This window comes from Rhinolophus sinicus, linkage group LG16 (assembly GCF_036562045.2).
Source record: "Rhinolophus sinicus isolate RSC01 linkage group LG16, ASM3656204v1, whole genome shotgun sequence".
In the NCBI taxonomy this organism is placed as follows: Eukaryota; Metazoa; Chordata; class Mammalia; order Chiroptera; family Rhinolophidae; genus Rhinolophus; species Rhinolophus sinicus.
In genome coordinates this window covers 13,883,366-13,899,418 of record NC_133765.1, presented here as the reverse complement: position 1 = coordinate 13,899,418, position 16,053 = coordinate 13,883,366, and the positions used below count along the sequence as shown (strand labels likewise).

General features: G+C 40.3%; 1 protein-coding gene across 1 annotated transcript; it reads left to right on the top strand.

Moving 5' to 3' along the window:
- The first annotated feature begins 14,152 nt into the window (after nt 1–14,152).
- Nucleotides 14,153–15,364, top strand: LOC141569274 (developmental pluripotency-associated protein 2-like). The gene has a single exon (XM_074321850.1). The coding sequence runs from the start codon at nt 14,153–14,155 to the stop codon at nt 15,020–15,022; it is 870 nt and encodes a 289-aa protein (XP_074177951.1). The 3' UTR covers nt 15,023–15,364.
- The last annotated feature ends 689 nt before the right edge of the window (nt 15,365–16,053 follow it).

The window sequence follows — 16,053 nt, the reverse complement described above, 5'->3', positions numbered from 1 at the left end:
CTCCATAGCCCTCGTCTAATCATGAGAAAATCATCGCACAAATCCAAACTGAGGGACGTTCTGTAAAATATCTGCACAGTAATCTTCAAAATGATCAACATCACAAAAAACAGGGACATTCTAAGAAACTGTCCTAGTCCAGAGGAAGCAAACAGACATGATGAGTGAAAGAAACGCAGTACCCTGGAAGAGAAAAGCACACACGAAAAATCGGCACGAAGTGAAGGAACTCTGAATACTCGTACAATATAGAGTTTAGTTAATAATAATGAATCAATATTTTTCATGAGTTATAACAAAAGTACCAATGTCATGTGAACTGCTAGCAGTAGAGGAAATTGGGTGAGAAACTGTAATATCTTTATAACTTTTCTGTAAGTCTAAAACTATTTTCAAATTTAAAATAATGATTAAAAAGCACCCCACTAAACCAATTCTTAGAGATTAACATTTTAAATTTTATGTATGTAGTACTGGACTTCTCATAAGCATGCGTGTGTACATGGAGATAAATACTAATACATACACATAATTTTTTATACACATATTTTACAAAAGCAGGGTCATACATAGAATGTGTATATTAAATGTCAACTGTTCTTTGATGGCCCAGGACAAAGCCACAGACAAAGCCTCAGACTCCTGATTTATCGTAGACCAGCTTAGATCCTGCTCCAGCCTACCTTCTCAGACCCTCTCCCAGATATCTCCTTCAGGGGAGGGGTTACATTCAATTTCTCGGGTGAGAGACCAAAGAAAGAGGCTGACAACTGCAGCATTATATTATGAGTTTATTAAGGGAACTTACATATGACTTATCTCAAGTGGCAGCAAAACATAGATATCCTACCCACTGAATGGCAGGTGCAAAGGGGTTAGATAGGACAGAGCAGGATGGATGGGGGTACTGGGGTGTGACCTGCCCCAGATAAGAAGAAAAAGACTTAGATGCTTGCCTGGAAAAGGACAAGGGCCTGTCCCAGGAACCAGCATGCATGGGCCACACAGGTAGGGTCAGATAGTCTCTGAGGGGGTTACAGGAAGCAGTCTCTATTCTATCCTGGGTCTAACCAGATCTAGTGCAAGGGTCCAGCAGTGTTCAGGCAGCGGTCATGTCATGGAACAGTCTCTCCTTCACAGGAGGGGTTGGGAGGAGTCAGGAATCCTACTCCAGGACTTTCTCTGGCCCCACTAAGACTCATCAGAGCAGGGGTCTATCACTCCATATTGCATATTGTGTTAAAAAAAACCTGACATTCATTCAGTACACACACACACACACACACACACACACACACACAGATATTTTCATTACAGCCATTCTATGACTTAAGTTCAATTATCATCATCTCTCCTTAGTAGAGGAGATTTCTCCTTCATAAAGGAAATTACGTTATACAGAGATGATGTGAATTGCCATGGTCTCAAAATTTTTAAATGCTTGAACCAAGCTTTAAACTTAGATCTGTCTGATATCTGAGTCTGAGCACTTCCTTGTTGGATCTAGGCCTAGACACATTACAGGAAGATCCGATAGGGATGGCGTGGGCCTGGAAGCTTCTGATGATTCTGGACGCCCACTGTCTAGATGCTGTAGGGCATTCCTGCACTGGAAGGGAGATTGTCCCCGACGACCTCTAAGGCAGTGGGTCATATAATTTATCCTCCAGAATAGGACACTTTGGAAATAAATGGGTCCTTAATATTTAAGCTTGGAATAGATGCATGGGTTAGTCTATTAGATCTCTGCCAACATCGTGAGTCTGAGTAGCACTCATGGGCTCAGAACAAATTTCATATACAGCATCCATCTTGCTTCCAATTCCTCTGGACCTCCCAGGACTGGCCTATTTCTGAATAGTCAGGAAACCTCCACAAATTATTCAGCACAACTCTGCCATTTAAAATTACCTTTCTGTCCAACTTGATCTAGAGACATTATGGAATGGTGTTTAGGAAGAGTGGATGAAGGTAGACCAACCAGGAATCTGGGGCTGTATATTCTTCTGTGAGGTGATCACGGCCTTTGCGGGTATAGTTGGAACTTACGACATCTCTAAATGATTCATGTCTGCTATCAGATAAGCAGGTGGAGCTATTTAAGTCACACAACATCTTAGTATTATTTTACTATAATTAGATAGCTGTCACAGACATTTTCTAGTGAGGTCACATCCCATAAATCTTTCAAAGAAGGTTTGTGTGGTGTAAGCAACCGATAGAACAGGTACCTCATGCTGAAAGATTCCATAGTAAAAGATCCACCACTCGGCTCTCCTTAGGAAACACATTCAGGATGTTCATGGAGCATACATTCCCACAGGAAGCATTGACCAGATCATTATTCACTCTCTTTTCCTAAGTTCCGTCATGATAACCATCCCTTTGCAATATCACGTATGGCTGATGCATTATCATTATTATTACACTCTTCAAGTTTGCACAGCACAGCGTATCATCAGTAAAATAATGCTATGCAGGAACAAAATTGTTCTTTGGCAGCTTCTATTTGCTTATCTCCTGTTTCCTTCATTTTACTCCTTCCTCACCCCTTTTTCCTGCACAATTACGATGAGGGGTTATGTCATCCTTGGGGAACTGTGAGCACCCCTGGAATTCTACGGCCCTGTTAGGGAGGCAGGCGGAACATAAAGGTGGCCATGGCTTACTCAGCGAAGTGACTCAGCTTGGGGACGGGACAAAAACAATAGAATGATTTATTCACGCACCCCACACTCCTCCAGAGTCGACTGTGCATGATCTTTGTCTTCTGGAGGTGGTGAAGGGGAGCTCTCACGCACGATAGCTCTGCTCTCTAGTGTGGGGGGCAGCCAGACTCTCAGTCTGAGGGAGCCTGGGGGTTCCTGGCCCTTTCCCTCCCCTCGATGCTTTCTGGCTGGCCGACCCTCATGCATGCATTTATTTGTCCCATCATTCTCTGTTTAGCTGGAGACATTTACTGAGTCCCTGTCTTGCCCACACATTGTGCCCAGTGCTTCTGGTTTACTGGTGAACATGACTGTCGAGGTCTCGGTCATGAAAGGGGTGAGTAGATGGAGAAGGAGAGAGAGGCAAGGGAGACCCTCTCCCCACCCCGGAACGTCATCTCCAGTCTCTAGTCTGCACACTGGGATCTTGCTCCAGGGCTTTTCTCCTTCCCTTGACGGGATCTCCAAGCATAAACACTCTGGTAGGGGCTGGGCTATTTTTATTAAGCACGATTAGTGAAATGAAGACATTTATAGGATGTAAGTAGAAAACTGTAATTAAGAAATCTGAAAAATATTTTGCACCCTACTTGCTTTGTGTGCCCCACCCTAGTTAGTTCACAATGATGAAATGTTTGTAAAAATTCTGAGCCTTCCAACCAAGTGGAGCAATCAACAAGAGCCTCTATCTATACACATCCTGCTTGGTGAACATGGGTCTGTGTTTTTAGTGGCTACAAAAATAAGACAGTTGAATATAGTAGGAATTGCTTTATACTTTGTAAAATAGCCTAGCCATTTATCTATCTTTAAATCCTCTGTATTTCGTTGTTTGGGTAGTATTTGCAGTATATTTCTGTGTTTATGACAGGCTGAAGATATATCTTAAATGCTGTATTGCATGGTAGCAGAGGATGTAGATCTGGCTTATAGAAATACTAAGTGTTTGTTATTATGTATAACTTCTCTCACGATTGACAACATGGTTTCGTACTGAGAGATGACAAAAACTCTCTGCTTTCGCCAAACGTGAGTCAAGGTACTCTGAGTAGTCTCTCTGACATTGTCAGGTCTGGGCTCTGTCTTTGACAAGTTTAGCTCCAGTTTTAGCAAGAATCCTGCTGGGTCAGTTATTAAAACCCTCCACTTTGATATCTGATGGTTCCTCTTATTAATTTTGTATCACTGACCCCCTACCCTACTTTTTGGCTATAAACCTGCACTTGTCCTTGTATTCAGAGTTCAGTTTGATCTCTCTCACCTACTACAAAGCCCCATTGTCATTGTCCACTTCAATAAAGTCTACCCCACGATCTTTAACAAATATCACGAATATATATATATATATATATATATATTTAGCACTGGGTCTTGTCCCAACTATGCGCACAAACACAGGGACAGGGAAGGAGAAGCAGAGGCACAGCCAGCACCTGCGATGAAAGCGCTCTGAGCCCTGAGGCAGGTGTCAGCCCAGGTGGTGGACTGGCTTGTGCCGCGGGACTGGAGGGGAGGTGGTCACAGCAGCACTGGACCCAGAGGACATGGGCTGTTAGCACAGCGCTGCCCACATTAGAGGCCCTGTTCTTGGGCCTGGGAAGTGGGCTGTCTGGAGAGGAGAACTTTGAGGGGTCCAGCTGACCTGGTCAAGCATCATGTCCCCCCTTATCCGGAGGCAGCCTCCAGGGAACAGGAAGGGGCACCGGGGACAGCCTCCATCTTCAGAAGTATGGGGGTGGGAGGGTGTCGTTCCATGGGAACATTTCCTGGGCCCCGGTGGCAGTGAAACACCCACTGACAAGTGTGTAAAAGGAAGCTTCTGCCCACAGCCCAGGAGCAGCTGAGTCCAGGGCTCCAGGCTTGTCTCCTCTGCGTGCTAGAGCAGCCTGTCCTAGCCCTTCCTGGGCACTCTGCTCCCCTGCTCCACCCCTCTGCACCCCCCACCATCCCAGACCGAGATGCACAAGCTCCTGCTTCTGCTCCTGCTTCTGGGTGTCTTCCCTTTCGAGCTCTTCCCGGGAGTGGGTGAGGCCCTGGGTAGCCGGGCAGGGGTGAGGACGTGGAGGGAGGGGAGAACAGTCCCAGGCTGATGACCTGACCAGCTTGGGAGGGAATGAGGTCAAGGGTGAGGTTCTGAGATGATCTGAGCAGCCAGCGTTTGGGGTGTCTCTCTGCTGTCCCACAGAAAGGGTTCAGGTCCCTGCCCAAGATGTCAAGTAAGATAAGTGACTCTTTTGAGGCAGATTGAGGCTGGGGGCTCCTGTCAATTTAGGGCCTTGGGGCTGGCTGAGATGGCCCTATGAGGCAGAGCCACTGGTTGCTCAAGACTTTCTGTAAAGAAGCAGCCTAGGGGCTGTGCTCTACCAGGAATAGGTCACTGAAGGACTTGTCTGGAACCAATATTTCCATGGCAAATGCACAATTATCACTTAGATATGTTTGGATATTCAATGACTTTTGGGGGGAGATGTGGTAAGAGATTTGTGGGACTGCATTCCCACCTTGGAACCAGTACAGTTATTATGTCCCATGATATTCTGATAGATTTCTAGACTCAGACAGCTGTATGCAGATGCCCTCATTGTATTCTGCTTAATGGCACCACAACTAAGGGGAGACCTTTCACTTTATTTTTAATGGAAGTAAAAACCTGTGTCAAAGGCCCAGATCCCTAAAGAATCAATGGACGTAATCTGATGGGAACATTTCCAGGCTTCAACAGTGTGTTGGAGGAGGTATTTAGGGTAATGCTTTTCCTTGGACGTCCTTGGCCGTATCAGTGTTCTAGCTCACCTTGGTCCCATTCAACCCTGCGATCAGCCTTCACGTCTACTTTCCACAGCTCCATCCACATTATGTATGGTCTGCAACACTCTTAAGAGAGGTCATTGTTTGCGGGGCAAGGGCAATTGCACCATGGAACAAGGCCCTGGATGCAGAACCAGAGATTTCTTCATCTTTACTGACAGAGGTAATGCTGTTGAGCCAGGCTCTACTGCCTTGAGCTGGAGCCTGACTTCGGACACTGTGCAGAACCTTTCCTGTTTGATGGAGCCCTTCCTGGGAGGTGGGCGTGTCTGTAATCTGGAGATGAGGCCGGGTGTGGTTGGGGAAGGTCCTCGTACTAGAGCTCCATGTATTGTTCTTTGGCAATGAGTATGAATATTCTTCTCTTCCAGATGGGTGGCACTACAACCACACTGAATTGGACTGCTCAGATTATTGTTTGCCTACAAAGTTCCATTTTGGGGACCTGAAGATTTTGACCTTTTGTTGCAAAGGTCAAGATTTCTGTAACAGATATCAAGGAAAAGGACGGGAATATAAGGTTCAGTAACTGCTCATTCCTTTGTCCATGGTGGTGTCCACTCTCCTCCTGCCCCTGGCATCTCTGGTCCTGTCTCCTTCTACGTGTGCTACCAAAGAGCAGGCAGTGGCCTCCTATCTCCTCCATGTTTCCCTCTTCACTTCTCTCCTGGCCACTGGCTCCTTCCCCGTGACACCAAACACTCTCAGTTCACCCTTGTTTCAGGTCTCTGCTTCACGCACATCTGCACATCACATCAGCCCTTGTCACCTTGCATTTCCTGGTCCCTCAAAATCACCACATGTCTCTGGCTGACTGGCTGCCTGGTTTCTAATCCCACCAACTCAGATGTGACTGGAATGTGCCCTGAAAGGGGATGGGTCCCATTTTATACATCAGGATTTTGAGGGGCCACTGGAAAACTCAGGAAAATGTGTCCAACTGGCTGATGGATAGAGAAGCTTCAAAATCCAAGAAGGTTCTAAGGCCTGAGGCAAAGGATGGGATCATCAGCTTTAGATGCTACGAACATACGCAGAATGTCCTGGAAGCTTACATTATGCGACTTAAAGAGGTTGTTCAATGAGAGAAGAAGGGAAGAAGGGTGAATGAATCATAAATGTGAGAGGCCATCAAAATAAAACATGGGTGAAGGTCCTTCTACAAAAAGATTCATGGGTAATGGTTACAGAAGTAGATGGGGAACCAGATGGAAGTGTGTCAATGTTTGTTTTCTGTGACTACTTGCCGGTTATTGGCAGAACAGGATCAATGGAGAAGGGGCACAGAAGCCACATGACTGTGGGTTGAGGAATGAGTGGACTATGGCAGGAGGAAGTAATGAGTATGGGCAAATCTTTCACAAAGTTATGGAAGAATTGAGAAAGTGGAATAATCTGTTTCGTAAGAACACTGAGTTTAATATTTTTTGGCAACAAAATATTTCTTCTCGATGTTTCACGTTAATTTAAAGCAAAAGTCTTCTCATTGTAACTGCAGCAATGTATATTTCCCTATCTTTCTTTTCTTCTGTATATAATATTTTCTGATCTTTTTGGCCACCTCTTTCTTTTTCTTTCCATCTCTTGTCCTTAGTCTCTTCTTTATCTTTTCCTTTCCTGTTTGCTATGGGAAAATTGAATTTATTGTTTGTATTTTTATTACTTATTGAGTGCTCCCCTTTCACAATTTAAAGCAAACTAAATGGAACATCTTACATTTCTCTTGGAAAGACTAACAAAATAAATTAAATTCATTTTCTGTGACTTTTGTTTAGTTAAAAAAATTTCAAAGTCTTAAGAAAAATCTTCTAAAAAACCTACTTTTTAAAAGAATATCAAATTTAAATATTTTTCATAGATTTCACATCTATATTTGAGCTGAGATTGGTGATAGAAGGGAAGACAGGTTGGATTAAATATTATGAGCATAATTTAAGCCAGAGACTTGATAGTAAATCCTAAAATGTCAGCAACAACCCCATCAAGATCAATGGCAATAAAACCCAACCCAAATATTCCAGTGTATGTTAAGCTGGGTGTATTTATTGTGTCTGATCTCATCAGAAAGAGCTATAGATGTGTCACAGTGATGAAGGCAAGGCCAATGAAAAACCTTTTTATTATTTTAAAAACTGCCTTTTATCACCTCATACCTAAACAGCTATTAGGATGTCTAATATTAATATTTAAAAAAACAACAACCAGAAACAAAAGTGTTGGCAAGGCTGTGGAAACATAGGAAGGCTTGGTCACTGTTTGTGGAAATGTAAAGTGGTGCAGCCAACAGCATGATGGTTCTTCAAAACATTAAAAATAGAATTACCATATGATCTAGCAAGTCCAGGTCTGGGTATATATCTCAGAGAATTGAAAGCAGGGTCGCAAAGAGATATTTGCATACCCATGTTCATAGCAGCATTATTGACAATAGTAAAAATGTGGAAGCAACCCAAATGTCCACCAACCAATGAATGGATAAATGAAATGTGGTGTATACATGTGAAGGAATATCATTCATGCTTAAAAAGGAAGAAAATTCTGACACATGCTGCAACATGGACAAAACTTGAGAACATTACGCTGAGTGAAACAAGACAGTCTGCAAAATACAAATACTGTATAATTCCATTTATATTTGGGTCCTCAGGAGTCAAATTCACAGAAACAGAAAGTAGAATCGTGGTTGCCAGGTGCTTGGGAGAGGAGTGAATGGTGAGTTATTATTTAATGGGTATAAAGTTTTAGTTTGGCAAGATGAAAAATTTCTAGAGATCTGTTTTACAGCAATGTGACTATACTTAACACTACTGAACTGTACACTTTGAAATGGTTAAGATGGTAAATATTATTTGTGTGTTTTTATCACAATTGAGAATTTGAAAAACAGAAAGTGAAATTTAAAAACACACATTTTACCCTTCTCAATAAAAATGAAAAGAAAAGAAAAACAAAAATAACTCCTGCCTTTTATCACTCCCTCCCTACTTCACTAATTACCAATGGAAAAATTGTGCATATTGTAAAAAATTTGGAAAATACGAATATGTTAACAAAAACAATTACATACATCTTCAGTGGTGCTGTACTTAGTGACTTGCTCCGTAGAGCACAGTATGGAAATGAGGACAAATGTAACTTTTCAAGGAATAATATGGCAAACAGTTGCTCAGACACGTGATCAAGATTAATGCCATCCATGATAAGGCAGGGTGATATTATATGTCTATAAACCAGGTCTAACCATGAATAAAACATCAGGAAAATCCATAGTGAGGGACATTCTGCAAAATACCTATCCTTCACTCCTCAAAATAATTAAACATCATAACAAACAGGGAAACTCTGAGAAACTGCCACAGCCCAGAAGAGGTAATGAGATACGATGAGTAACTGAAATGTGAAATCCTGGAAGAGAAAAAAGACATTAGGCATGAGGCTAATGAAATCTGAATACAATATGGAGTTTAGTAAACATTAATTAATATTTTTCACTAGTTGTGACAAAATTTTTCTGTAAATCTAAATCTATTGTAAAATTAAAAGTTATTTTTTAAAAAACCCCACCCAAATCACTCATTAGATATAAACATTGTTATAATTTGATGTGTAGCTTATGGACCTTTTCACGAAAAGTACACACACACACACACACACAAAGACATATATATATACCCACACACACGTATACACATGTATACAAATGTATACACATTTTATATGTACATATATATGTGTATACATTATATATATATTATATATAATATATAATATATATATTTTACAGAGTAAGATTATATATAGACGGTGTATATCAAATGTCAACTGTTCTTTGGTGGATGGGACAAGGCCACAGAGAAGGTCTCAGACTCCTGATTTGTCTTGCACCAGTTTAGATCTTGCTCCAGCCTACCCTCTCAGACTCTCTCCCAGATCATCTGTTTCAGGGAAGAGTTTGCAAAAAGTCAGGAACCCTACTCCTAATACCCTCTTTTCACCCCCACCAAGAATAATCAGAGCAGGGTTCTATCAGCTCCCGCAGCTTGTTCAAGGCCCTCCACAATGGAAGCCCCACATGCTGGGGGAGGCTCCTGAGCCAGGCGCCTTAGTCTTACACTGACTGACCTGAGGTTTGGCAGTGAACAGTTGGCTGCAGAGCAGTTTCTACCCATTGTGTCCTTGACTCTGAGCAGAGAACACATCAGTTTTCATTCCCTGAGGTTTCTGTCCAGTGATTCTGAGGCATGATTGGGCTGCTTTGTGAATTTTTTTTCCTGGAACATTTCAGCAGTGTCACCCCTTCAAATTCATGTTGTCCCTTTCTGTGGGAAAAGTCATGGGGAATTGGATACTTTGACTCCTCCTCCTGCGTGGTCAGAGTAAGTTAGAAAGGGTTTGTGATTCATGACAACTGGGAGATGAATCAATAATCAAGGCCAGGATCTTGTGGACCTTAGATTGCCTCGCCCTGGGACTTGGGCTGTTTAGAAGACACAATGTAGGCCAATCTCTCTGAATAGGAGTGATAAATATTACCTCCTTGGGTGGGTTTTTATGTGAATTTGTGGTAAGTAGTTTAATAAGAAACAGCTGATGGGAACTGTATGGTAGTTACGCGGCACTAAAAACGGGTGTCAGCACCTTCTCCCTTTTATGTGTAACTTGCCTCTATCCCATGTGCCATATGGTTAGTCTTTCTCACTGTCTACACCTCCCCACTTACCATCTAATCAATTTTAGGTGGACATATAACTTCTCAGCCAAAGTTTACAATTCATTGTTTTAGTTCACTTAAAAGCATCTGAACAAAATTTTAAGGCGCTCCAAAATTAGCCAAAGAATGTGGTTCTCAAGTAACGGGGTCATATTAAAAGTTTTGAAATAGTAGTGAAAGACCTTCCTTAAACTACACAAACAAAACAAAACAAAGAAAATTTCAAATAGGTTCTGATGGCTTTTCGTGTGAGTTCTACCAATCTTTCAAGAATTGTTCATCTCTATCCTTTGAAAAATTTTCTGGGAAATATCAACAAAGCTAAAGCTAATCAGATGATTTGACTTTAAATTCAGATGATGATAGTAAAAGAGAGAAAACTGTAGTCCAGTTACTTATGATTGTAAATGCAAGACACCAAATAAAATATTAGCTACGGAATTAAAAGACAAATGGCAAAATAATGCATGTAGATGGTTTTCAAGATTATACCTAAAAGGCTAGCATGGTAAAATTAGAAGATCTATCAATCAATTCATACCACATCAATATCCTAAAGGAGATAAATCATATAATGATTGCAATCAATGAAAATATTTTATAAGGTTCAAAACTGGTTTTTGAGCAACCACAAAAACTTCCTGGAAAATTAGAAATAAAAAACAATTCATTTAATTGTAAAGATCCCTAAGCCCTCTTAGCCAAAAACAAATTTCTACAGCAAACTGTGCCCTTACCAGAGGAAATTTCAATCCATTCCATTTAAGTTGGCAAACAAAAGAAGTATTTTAATGAAAAACAACCTGAGTGCATTTCAAGTTTGAATTGTCAATCGACTCAGAAAACACAATTGATATACCCTGCAACAATTTATTGGAATTTAGACAGATATTTAGAGTACAGTGTCAAACACATAACAGCTTCACAGAAACTTCAAAACTCCGACATAATATTTAATGTCCCCTATCATCACACATAGTCATGTTTTGGTTGTGAAGTTGATGTGACACTGATGAGTATGGGGTATAATAGTGCAGGGAAGCCACCAAGTCTAGGTTCTCCTAGCTTAAATACATGCTAATGGGTATTACCTTCGCTACAAGAATTATCATAAAAATCAGAGCAGAAATAAATGAAATGGGGAATAAAAAATATTTAATAAAATGAATAGCAGTTTTTTTCAAAAGATAAACAAAACTGACAAATCTTTTGCTTGACTCAGTAAGAATAAAAGAGAGAAGACTCAAATAAGTAAAATCAGAAAAGAAAGAGGAGACGTTACAATGGGTACCACAGAAATACAAAGGATTATAAAAGAACACCATGAAAAGCTATAATTAGAAAAAAAATGGCCAAATTCTTAGCAGCATACAACCTTCTTAGACTGAATTATGAAGAATTAGAAAACCTGAACAGACCCATCACTAGAAAGGAAATTGAAACAGTGATAAAAATACACCCAAAAAACAAAAGACCAGGACCGGATGGCTTCACTGGTAAATTCCATCAAACATTCGAAGAATTTTTAATACCTATGCTTCCCAAACTCTTTCAAACAATAGAAGAGAGAATGAGACCAACATTACCCTGATACCAAATCCAGGCAAGGACATCACACACACACATTATAGGTCAATATCTCTGATTGACATAGATACAAAAATCCTAAACAAAATGAGTAAATTGAATATAAAAATACATTTAAAAGGATCATATAAAATGATCAGATGGGATTCATTCCAGAGATTCAAGGATGGTTCAATATCTGCAAATCCATCAACGTGATATACCACGTTTACAAAATAAAAGATAAAAATCAGGTGATCATCTCAATAGATGCAGAAAAAGCATTTGACAAGATATAACATCCATTTCTATTAAAAACATTTATAAAATGGGTGTATAAGGAAAGTACCTCAGCACAATAAAGGCAATATATGACAAACCCACAGCTAACAACTCAATGGTAAAAAACTGAAAGCTTTTCCTCTAAGATCAGGAACAAGATAAAAATACTCTCACCACATTTATTCAACATAATACTGGAAGTCCTAGTTAGATCAATTAGGCAGGGAAAAGAAATAAAAAGCATCCAAATTGGAAAGGAAGAAGTAAAACTGTCACTATTTGCAGGTGACATTATTTTATATAGAGAAAACGCTAATGAACCCACCAAAAAAATTATTAGAAACAATAAATGAATACAGTAAAGTTGCAGGGTGCAAAATCAATATACAGAAATCTGTTGTGTTTCTATATACTAACAAAGAACTATCAGGAAGAGAAATGAAGAAAATAATCCAATTTATATTTGCAACAAAAAGAATAAAATACCTAGGAATAAACTTAACAAAGAAGGCAAAAGACTTGTATACTTAAAAACTACAAGACATTGTTGAAAGAAAATGAAGAAAACACAAAGAATTGGCAAGATAATTCATGTTCAAGGATTGGAATAATTAACATTGCTAAAATTGCCATATTACCTAAAGCAATCTACAGATTCAATGCAATCCTTATCAAAATCCTAGTGGCATTTTCAACAGAAATGAAACAAAAAATTCTCAAATTTGTATGGAACCACAAAATACCCCAAATTAGCCAAAGCAATCCTGAGAAAAAAGAACAAAGCCAGAGATTTCACACTATCTGACTTCAAACTATAATACAAAGTTATAGTAATCAAAACAGTAAGATACTGGCAGAAAAACAGACATACAGACCAATGGAACAGAATTTAGAGTTGAGAAATATACCCACACAAATATATTCAATTAATTATGACAAGGGAGCCAAGAACATACAATGGAGAAAAGACAGTCTCTTCAATAAACGGTGGTGAGGAAATTAAACAGCCATATGCAAAAGAATGAAACTAGACCACTGTCTTGTACCATACACAAAATTAACTCAAAAAGTATTAAAGAGATGGTCACAGAATGGCTGCAGTGAGGTGGGCTCCTTGAGTTCTCCTCCGGAACTTACCACAAATCAAACATCTATAACCCATCAAAGGACTCTCTGCTCATCATAGAACAGCTAAGAGACTCACACGAGGATTACTTGAAGAGCCCAGCCCAAGAGGCACACAATTCAACACACCCAAAGGCCAACTCCAGACCAAACCAGAGTAATACTGGGTTTGACCTATAAGTGACACACCCAGAGGGAATTATCTACAGGCATAAGAGCCCATAAGGGTCAAGCCTCATCTGAGGGGTCAACCCTCACACAACAGCTCATTCACTGTGGGCATAGCCAATTCTCACCACTAGTCAGCCTAGGAGTCAATCCCACCTACTGACAAGCTAAAAGCAACTAAAGCTCAACTTTAACAGAATACACACAACACAAGGGACACCTCTGGAGCACACTCACAGGAGAATAGGGAGACTGTGTAATTCAAATATAAAAGACACATACTACATAAGACCACCTAACAAAGACTGAAAACCCTAGGATATCTACGTATACCTCGAAGCAAACACACAGAGTCAGCCAGAATGGGGAAACAAACATGTCCCAAATAAAAGAACAGAAGAAACCTCCAGAATTGGAACCAAATGAAATAGAGGTAACCAACCTATCAGAGATAGAGTTTAGAACATTGATGATAAGAATGTTTAAGGAGGGGCGGCTGGATGGCTCAGTTGGTTAGAGCGCAAGCTCTCAACAACAAGGTTGCCGGTTCAATTCCTGCATGGGATGGTGGATTGCACCCCCTGCAACTAATATTGAAAACAGTGACTGGACTTAGAGCTGAGCTGCGCCCTCCACAACTAGATTGAAGGACAATGACTTGGAGCTGTTGGGCCCTGGAGAAACACACTGTCCCCTAGTAAAAAATTTTAAGAGGTTAAAAGGAGTAAACTGCAGGTATCCTTAACTGTGCTGGCTGTGCTGTTCTCTCTGAGTGTTCCTGGGAATGGCAAATTCAAATTTTAATAGCAGCGAAAAGGATTACTTTAAGGTTGAATTAGAGGACGAAAGTGTGATTCTCACATTGGTTCCAGTTAGTGAGGAACCTAATGAAGAACATCAAATGGAACCAAGCATTTCTTCAATCTCAGAAGACAACCTGAAGATTCCTAGGACAGATGATAAAGGTTATCTTCCTCAAACAAGTGAACAGTTCAAAGCTTGTCCAAAACCAATGCTCCCCTTGCCGACCATTTTGCCTTCAATTAATAAAGTGCGTTGGGATACTTTGCAGAACTGGTGTCAACAATTTAATTTGAGTACTGATGGCAAGAAAATAGATGTTTATCTGAGGCTCAAGGAACATGCATACTCTGAAGAAAAACAAAATATTCCTGAAACACTACAGGAGTCAAGTTCAAAGAAATGCAAGATGGTGACCAAGAAAGCAAGGAGTAAGAAAGGTTGTAAGATGAGTGAGAGAGAGCAAATGACCAATAGCGTTGAGGTGATAACTTCAGCTCAGGAAGCCATGTTGGCAGCATGGGCAAGACTTGCTGCAAGAGCCGTTCAACCTAAGGCTATGAATTTATGTCCCATTCCTTCTTCTGCTGAGAACTTCCTGCTGCAAACCTCTGGTGTCAGGTGGTGTGTGGTCCATGGCAGACCTCTCTTGGCAGACAGAGAGGGTTGGGTTCGCCTGCAGTTCTATGCAGGTCAGGCATGGGTGCCTGACCCTCCTAAGAAGATGATCTCTCTCTTCCTGTTACCAGCCTGCACTTTCCCATACCCAGACCTAGAAGATAATATGCTCTGCCCCGATTGTGTTAAGAGGAATAAGAGGATGATGGAAAAATTAACTACAACGAAGAAGTAGAAGCAACCTGGTTTGAACACAACCACATCATTCCTTTTGGATTGGCCATGTCTTAATAAAGAATAAACGGTGGATAGATAGCTCACAGATAGATTGATTTGTATCCCAATGATTGCTGTGCTCTGTCCTGGCCATCCTCAGTGTTGCCTGATGCCTTCAGTACAGATGGGAATGTCTGGATTCTGTACTTGAGGTCTGCCAAGAAGTGACTGCCACTGCTCCTTCAGGTATTTAGCTATAACATATAGAATATAAGTTGGTTTTCTTTTAATTAATAGATTTTTTTAAGCAGTTTTAGATTTTCAGAAAAAAATTAGCAGGATCTAGAGTTCCCAAATTCTGTTCCCTGCACTCCCCCATTTTCCCTACTGTCAACATCCTGCACCAGAGGGGTACATTTATTGAACCTACATTGACACATCATTATCACTGAAAGCCCATAGTTTACATTAGGGTCCACTCTTTGTTTTACATTCTATGGGTTTTGAGAAATGTATAATGACATATCCACCATTATGGTGTCAAACAAAATAGCTTCACTGCCCTAAAAATTATGTGCTCCACCTTTTAACCCCTGACACATTTTCTGTATCCATAGCTTTGCCTTTTCTAGAACGTCATACAGTTGGAATCATACAGTGCCTTTTCAGATTGACTTCTTTCAGAGCAATGTTAATTTAGGATTCCTTCATATCTTTTCATGGCTCAATAGCCCACTTCTTTTTTTGTTTTTGTTTTAAATTAAAGTTTATTGTGGTGACAATTGTTGGTAAAGTTACATAGGCTTCAGGTGTACAATTCTGTAATACATAGTCTATATATCATATTGTGTCACATTGTGTGTTCACCACCCAGAGTCAGTTCTCTTTCCATCACCATATATTTGATCTCTTAGCCCACTTTTTTTTTAGCAGTGAATACTCCATTGTCTGGATGTATCATAATTTGTATATCTATTCACATATTGAAGGCCATCTTGGTTGCTTCCAAGTTTTGACAATTATGAATAAAGCTGCTATAAACAAAAAAAA